The following is an 8,670-nucleotide window of genomic DNA, read 5'->3' as shown; positions in this document are numbered from 1 at the left end:
AAAAAAAAAAAAAAAAAAAGAACCGTTCCTTTACCAAAGTGAAAGCACTGTTCTAAAACATGGAATTTAGATTGTAGAAGATAGAAGTTAGTCAATTTGACTGAGAAACATGAAGGCTTCCTTTTAAGTAATGGTTTCTAAATGAGTTTCTAAAGTGAATCATTTGAATTGTTTTGCATGTTTTGGCTTTGCTGTCTAACTCTTATCTCTAAATAGATGCTGAGAGTGTCAATCTAGATGACTATAATATACACGTCATTGCAAGTGTATTCAAACAGTGGCTTCGAGATTTGCCCAATCCACTCATGACCTTTGAACTCTATGAGGAATTTCTTCGAGCTATGGGTAAGCACAGACTTCCTGGGTTACAGGGAAAGCCTACATTTGGGAAAGGAATACCATGTTCAGTGTAGATTATTAATCTATCCTCTAGGGGGTTATTCCTTATGATCCAAAGTTAAGCTTTTGACAGTCAGTACAAAACTGCCAGTGTACTGCCACCTATTCAAATGTTGGCTTTTTAGAGACTCATTAAAATGTCAGTGTCCTAAAAGTTTTCTGAGTAAGCCACTTTGTTGCTTCTTACAAAGAGATTGAAAGACTAGGGTTATAAAACAGATTAAAATATTATATCGGAGATTGATGGGTAGACTTACGTTTATTTAAATTGTGAATCTAGACAAGAACTCTGTGTAAAGCTGACTTTTTTATGTCAGGCCTAACAGGTTTTGGAGTTAAGTTTCTCAGTGCTACAGGTATATAGGATTTTGGAGAAGCCCTGCCTAATACTAGTATTAGGCTGTATACATTTATAAATTTATGAAGGATTTATAAATTATGTGACAATTGGGTGATTTTAATGGAAAACCAGTCTGCCAGATCATGACTGAAAAACTAGAGCATCTCTCTCCCCTTGCTGTAAGTAAGGATTACTGGGATGTAGATGACAACTCAAGTGATGCTTACAAATACAAAGATCTGCAAAGGTTAAGTAGTTACCATGAGTTGTTCTTCTGCCAAACAGGTGCGACTACCTTACCTAAAACACTAGAGCCAGCCTCCCTTACTATGTGGTATTTGTCCAGGAGGAAGATAAAGCATGTAAGAGAGGATATTCAGTCGTATTTGCTGATCTTACTGTTTTTAGGCCTTCAAGAGAGGAAGGAGACAATCCGTGGTGTATACTCTGTGATTGACCAGCTCTCCCGAACTCATCTCAATACACTGGAACGCCTCATCTTTCATCTAGTCAGGTAGCCTCAGGAAGCATGAGAATGCTTAGTATTTTTCTCTTGCGTAATTCTAAATAAAAGAACTTTTCCATTCAGAAAACTGACAACTCTTTATATTTTTTCTTGTGTTTATGAAGTCAGTGTCTCAAGCAAGTGGCTAGAATTCCTTGGAGCAGAAATCCCCAGCTGAGTTGCACTGCATGGCAGGTGCTTCTCTGCCCTTATTTGAGCCATGTATAAGCTTCAGCCTCATGGTGGCACTGCATAGCTAGGCCTGTTTTCTAATTCTTGAACTAGACAGGTTGTATATCTGTTGACGTAACCTAATTCATAGAGGGACTCGGCTCAAGCTCAGGAATTAATTGACCAAAGAGGCGTGAGAAGTAGTCTCTCTTCCCCTGTGTGTAAATATCAGAAATAGTTGAGAAGATGTCAACTTTCTTGGTTAGGTGTCTTACATAACTTCTAAAAATACCTTAAAGCCTCTACTCTGCATTTTTTAGACATGTTCATCTAGTGATGTTGGCCTTGAGCAGTGGGTCACAAATGTCCCTGAGTAAGCTATCTGCTGACCTTGACTGCTTCCAGAAAGTAACAGCGAAAGCACATTTTCCAAAGGCAAAGAAACAACTCTGGGAAAAGTCTGCAGTTCCTTAAACTGACATGGATATCCTTCCAGTACTATGCAGTTGATGTTACATTGCCTTCTTTCACTCATCTCTTCTGCCCATTTTTCTTTTTTTAAAAAACAAATCTGAGTTTTTTAAAATTTTTTTATTTTTGGTTTGTTTTGTTTTTGAGTTGGAGTCTCACGCTGTCACCCAGGCTAGAGTGCAGTGGCACACTCACGGCCACCCCAGCGTCAACCTGCTGGGCTCCGGCAAGCCATCCACCTCAGCCTTCCCAGTAGCCAGAACTACAGGCATGCACTACCATGCCCAGCTAATTTTTGATTTATTGTAGAGACGATGTCTGGTCAAGTTGCCCAGGCTGGTCTCAAACCCGCAGGTTCAGGCAATCCACTCACCTCAACCTTCCAAAGTGCTGGGATTACAGGCTGAGCCACTGAGGCTGGCCCTACCTTTCTACTATTCCCCCTTTTTGAATCCCCTTTTCATTTGTTTTTTGTTTTCTTTTGTTCCTTAGGATTGCTCTACAGGAAGATACTAATCGAATGTCAGCTAATGCTTTGGCCATTGTGTTTGCACCCTGCATTCTCCGCTGCCCTGACACCACTGACCCACTGCAAAGTGTACAGGACATCAGTAAGACTACCACGTAAGCTTTGCAAGACCTCAGGGACTTCTGATTGACTTGGTGTAGTCATTTTATCTAGATATTAAACACAGTGGATGGTTTCATAAGTTCAGGTGTTTTTAGGAAAATTGTTGGTCACTGTTGGGTTTTCTTATGCCGATGAATGGAAGTTAGATTTAATTCAGCTTTCATTTTAAAGGGTCTTATTTTTTAAATCTGACTTTTCTTTAGGACTGCTTATAGATTCTAAATAGATTTTAAAATTCCATTGTACCAAATTATGTATACTTTATATCTTCCTATAGTCTAGTCTAACTGTGGTCTTACAGCTCTGATTCCCCTTGGGTTTTGGTTGGGAGGGGGATTATTTGTTTGTTTGTGTCAGGGTCTCACTTTGTCACCCAGGCTGCAGTGCAGTGACATAATCACGATGATCACTGCTTACAGCAGTCTCGACCTCCTGAGTTCAGGCAATCCTTGCACCTGAATATCCTGAGTAGCTGGGACTACAGTCACATGCCACCATGCCCAGCTAATTTTTTTATTTTTTTGTAGAAATGAGATTTTGCTCTGTTGCCCAGGCTGGATTTGAACTCAAGACTCAAGCAATCCACACATCTCAGCCTTTCAAAGTGCTGGGATTATAGGCGTGAGCCACTGTGCCTGATCCCTTTGGTCTTAATACTTTAATATTTCTGTATTTCACCCTGGACTTAATTTTTTAGCTCTCTGCTTTCTTTATTCTCTTCTACATTCTTAATCTTGACTGCAAGAGGAACCTTAAAAAAAAATCAGTGTTTGGATCCCATCTTCAGAGTTTGATTTAATTGGTCTGGGATGTAGCCTCGGCATTGAGATTTGTAACCACTCTTCAGGTGGTTTCTGAAGTGCAGCCAAAGCTGTGAACCACCATTCAAAACCTTGACTGAGTTTATAAAGTAAAGGATGTTAATTTTTCCTTCATTCTTCAACTGTCTGTCACACATGGCTGAAAAACAGTCTGTGGATGCTATATTTTATTTGATTTACTTCAGCTCTTAACAGTTTTCTCTCTTTTCTCTTATTTCAGCTGTGTGGAGCTGATTGTTGTGGAACAAATGAATAAATATAAGGCTCGTCTCAAAGATATTAGTAGCCTGGAATTTGCTGAGAATAAGGCAAAGACCAGGCTGTCTCTAATTCGTAGATCAATGGTAAGATATAAGACGTGGAATCACAGGGAGAATTGGGGACCTTCTTGGGCTTTTAAATGTGCATTTGTGGTGTATAGTAGGATATAAGTAAAAAAAAAATCACCAAATCTCAGGGTGCTTTAGATGCCTCATGTTTAATCTACTAGCTCTCCTTAGTTGTATGTACAGAATACATGTGATTGAATGTGTAGAATTTTTCAAATCAAGTATTTGGGTAAAATGTTGGTGGCTTAACAATCTTCCCTGTTTTCTTTTCATGTCTTTTCTATGAAAACATATCTGTCCTAATATTTTTCTTTGCTTTCTTCCACCGTCTGTTCCCACTTTCAACCATGTACTTTTGGTGGTCCTGCCAACACTCCGGGGTGTAGAGAACTTAATCATTTGCAGTTGAATTTGAACTGAATCATTTGGTTCTTAAGGAAATGGGATTCCATCTGAGTCTACTATTATCAAATAAATTTCTTTAAGGTTTTAGTATTTGGAAAAATCTATTTAATATCTTTCTCTGCAACCAGTGACCTATGTATAGATAACTCCAGTTCTCAATGACCAATAATTAATAGGGTTAGAGTAACCGGAGAACTACAGCTGCATTAAAGCTTAATTATTGCTACCCTTCCTCTCAGTTTTAAAATAACATTATAGTAATCAGCACCCATTTCAGATCTCCAGTAAATTTCTAAAGAGAAGTAGGCTTCTCCATCGTCATGCCTATACTTTTCCAGGGGCCCAGCAATACTTCCTCCATATCTTCACAGTTTATGCTTAGATTAGCAGTAAAATAACTCTGTTTCTTTCTTTACTATTTAAACTACCTGGCACAGAATAAGTGCTCAATAAAGGTCTGTTGATCAAATTAGTGAAAGGTATTCTCTAAAAACAAACATAAGCAAAGCAGTAAATGTATTAAATAAATCCCATTATAAGGTACTGTCTAAATCTTTTCCCAGATATTGAAATTAGAAATCCCATTTAAAGTTAAACTTTTCTGTACTGTGAATTTTCAGGAAATTGGACCTGAGAGGTCCAATTTAGTAGCAGCCATCCAGATAGGAAGAGGAAAGACTTTTGCTATAGAGCTACTTTTCGAAGCAGATAGACAAGCTATGCTTTTTTGCCAATGCTGCAGAAGATGGATGTATTCAGTCCATTGAAAGATTAAACTTTCTCTTCTAATGGGGCAATGACGTGTGCATTCTAACCTTCTGCTTTCCTTTTCATGTCCCTCCTAATCCAGAAACCTGTACTAATTGCAGTTAGATTTATGAGCATTACCCGCAGTTCAGTCTCGGTATGTATTAATAATGTAATGTGTCACAGCCACTCTACATTATTGTCTCTCATTCATCCAGAAATTGTTCCACTCCGTCTGTCATTCATGCCTGTCCATCCTCCATATTCAGTCCCAATTCAAGTACCACTTCTTGACCAGCTTTCACTTACTTTTTTCTTAATCTCTTTCTTTAGATCCTTCATTTTTTTTCCTCTGTATTGTGCAGTTGAATAGCATCCATTTAAAATATAATGGCTTTTCCTCTTTGTCTGATAAGCCTTCTTTGGATTTCTTCTTTAGTTGAAATCATTAAAAGATGAAAGTTTAAAGCATTGAGGTATCAAATTAATTTCTGCTTTATGAGCTTTGTTCTCAGCAATCTCCTCTACTTTATTATTTAAACTATTTATTACCATTTTTATCATCTCCCATCATTAGTAATGCTTATCTGTCAGTTCATATTTGTGACTTTGATGGTGTCCTCCCAGATATAGAAATATGGTTCTTTTATCTACTAAGGATTTTTACAAACAGGAGTGAACATACTGATGGACTGGTTCTAGACTTAAATAGCATAGTATAAGAGAGCTCATACCAGGATCTCATTCCTGGTGCCCTTCTTCAATTTCCTTGATTATACAAAAAAGGACTGGAGGGATGGATGGAAGGCTAAGAATACTAATCTATGTGGAACTAATTTCAGACGCTCTCCATCCATGCATAACCATTTCATTAAGAAGCCTTAGCTTGTTGCAGTGTAAGTACAAATCAGTTTTGCTTTTTGTCTATAATTACCTCTCAACTCTACCATGTCAGACTTCCCTTTCCTACTGGATATCAACTATCTTAACAGCATCTTGCCACCATTCCATAGCTTTCAAACATTCTAATCTCATTCCAGTATTTAAGACTCAGTTCTCTTCATATTAAAATTTCAGTCATAGTTTTAATCCAGTGCTCTTTTCACTTCTTTCTCGAGCAGACTAGACCTTATTCTGGGGCTTAAAATACTGGGAGTAGGTGGGTAATTTCTGTTTGTCACGTACTTCTGCCCTCCCTCTTTCTTGACCTTTTCTCCCTGTGTTGTTGAGACTACAAGGAGTGGTAGGGGAGGCAGAATTCTGCATGATATCCTAGTGTTGAGGGCACGGTCCTCTTTCTTGCTTGTCCAACAATGCTGTTCAGTCAGTCATTCAGGATAAGTGAAGGTGAGTCGTAGCTCCAATTTACCCTGTTGATAATGAGCTAGGTCCTGTCTCATTTCTGTAGGCATTGGCAATCCCTTAAAGATTTGATTACATCTTCTGGCTAAACACTGGCTATTGGCATGTATACCATGTGGGAAGCTGTCAATCTCACAGGATAGTTACAAGTTTTCCAAAATTCTAATATTTGCTTGAAAGCTTGAAATCTTACCAAAACAAATGTGGTCATTCATTTCACTTGAAATAACAGATTTTCTTCATAGAGTATCAAAGAAAATGTATACCACATACCCAAGCGGAATAATCATACTTTGTCAACTATTATAAATTTTGTTTCATGAATAAAGCAGCCAGTTTAAGTTGCAATCAAACAATTGCACAAATTGTTTACATTGTGTCTTGAGATAGCCATGAGCATGTGTTCCTTGAGAAAACCACAAGTATGTAGCAGAGGTGCTTTATGTGTTCTTTCTGTTTCATCATACAGAAAATAAAAAATAGTGGATTTGATGACTAAGAATTAATAAAAATAATTGTACTACTGTTTTAAACTTGTAAATGCATGGTAGTAAAGTATGGGATGTCTACTGGTAGAGTTTGGTACCATTACTTTGATTCATGTAAAAGTGCTGGCAGTTGTACCCAATTAGTACAAATGTCAACATGTGAAAAAGGCAAGTAGCATCTTAGTATAATTTTGAAAATAGTTTTGACATTGCAGACTCTTTGAAATGGTCTTGGGGACGTCACCACATCCCCACCAGGCAACTATAGACTTCTGAGAACTACTGCACTACAATATGTCTCATATTACCACCTCACTGCACTGTACAGAAATGTTTGCTGGGAGTAATTCCTTTTCACATGCAAGGTATAAATACAAACATAAGTACTGGCTATGTTTAAAGTGCTTACTAATCTTCATTATCTGGTGAACCATAACTGCAGGCATTGAGATATGATTTTTGAATAAGCCTGGATACCTGATTATAATACCATGCAAAACAACCAGTCTTCTCAAAAAACCGATGAAGGATCTCTCCTCACCAGGAAGATAGGCTCCTTGGGAAGTGGTCTGATAATTTAATTCCTTCCTATTTTTGTGACTTAAAAGATACTCAACAGTGATCTTCTATCTTGGCCCAAAGTGCTATTTTTGGGTAAAATTTCTTCATGAGGATTCTGAGTTTGTGTTATAACTAGTCATATACAGCTCTGTCTAGATGGTGCACAGTTCCTCCTCTTTATGCATTCAATCCACAGGCAGACCTTATTTACATGTGCTTTCTTTGGGTCTTCATAAAGTGTCATGGCTCCCTGCATGAGGGTAATGTCTGTGTTTTTCTAACTAGTCATCAGGTTTCTTTAGGGTGGTGCAATCTATTCATTCATTACCACCATGAGTCTCTCTTTAACTTCACCACTGTTCAACTATGGAAGCTTACTTTGATTTATAGTATTGAATTTCTTTGTGCCCATCAGGCATGCCTTGATGTTCCTTCCTGCATCCTTTCTTCATCATGAGCCTTAGAGCATATTCAGAAGACATCAAAGGTCTCCTCATAGGTCTTATTCATTTTAATACTGTGGTGTAGCTCCTACTCATCTTCATTGTTATTTCCTTAAGCCTTAGGAAGAAATGGCAATGTTAGGCCCAGCTGAGGATTTCTTTGAATCAGATGTCACTTAGATCCCCTATGTTAAAGCATTTGACACCCAACATTTTTGTTACATTCTGGGAAACCTGTTATGGACTTGTCTGACAGAATTCTGACCCAAATCAAATAGTTAAGACTGCCTGTATCAGAATATCATCCTTAGGAAAAGTACACAATAGAATTATATAATAGGCTCCCTTAGATAAAGAATGGCACATCTACATGATTAGGTGATTGAATTTGTGGATGTTAGAAAGCATGTCCCAAAATGAGGAAGGGAGAGATGGGTCAGACATTACTATGTGCCATATATGGTGAGAGTTCTAAGGAAGAAATATTTAATTCTGCCGGGAAGTGCAGGGGAGGGCTGCAGAAGTGACATGTGAGCTAGATTTTAAAGGATGAATTTGAATTAGTCTGATGGGAAAAGACCTGGTAGTACAAAGTATACAAGATTTAATTCTGAAAAAAGCTATGTAGCTCACAGTCCCTAGAAACTTGGAAATTTAATTGTGCAGAAAGCAAACCTTAAGTTAAGGTTTTGTGTTGAAACCTTTGTGTTGAAAACATACTAAAACCATTGAAGAGAAAGCCAGGACTCACAGGGTCTCATATTATGGGTAGTTTAGTGCTTAATGTACGTTTTGGTGCTATATTATATCTTATTTTTAAATGCATAATAGGGAATAAGAGCTGATGTTAGTTACTATTTTTCAACTATAAGATAATTTTCTCAGCCGGGCTCGGTGGCTCAGCCTGTAATCCCGCGCCTTTGGGAGGCTGAGGTGAGTGGATTGCCTGAGCCCACGGGTTCGAGACCCGCCTGGGCAGCGAGACCTCATCTCTACA

General features: G+C 38.1%; 1 protein-coding gene across 1 annotated transcript in view; it reads left to right on the top strand.

The window, feature by feature from the left end:
* MYO9A (myosin IXA) overlaps positions 1-8,670 on the top strand; it is a 104,398-nt gene that overhangs the window by 71,784 nt on the left and 23,944 nt on the right. The window contains exons 19-22 of the mRNA XM_008061451.2: positions 217-345; positions 1,148-1,253; positions 2,379-2,510; positions 3,559-3,682. Of these exons, the coding sequence (XP_008059642.2) occupies positions 217-345; positions 1,148-1,253; positions 2,379-2,510; positions 3,559-3,682 (491 nt within the window). The remainder of the gene's footprint in view (positions 1-216; positions 346-1,147; positions 1,254-2,378; positions 2,511-3,558; positions 3,683-8,670) is intronic.

The sequence above is a fragment of the Carlito syrichta genome, unplaced genomic scaffold (genome assembly GCF_000164805.1).
Source record: "Carlito syrichta isolate Samal-C Ts95f unplaced genomic scaffold, Tarsius_syrichta-2.0.1 Scaffold305253, whole genome shotgun sequence".
Lineage (NCBI taxonomy): Eukaryota > Metazoa > Chordata > Mammalia > Primates > Tarsiidae > Carlito > Carlito syrichta.
The sequence above is the reverse complement of the archived record's forward strand: the minus strand, read 5'-3'. Positions and strand labels throughout refer to the sequence as shown.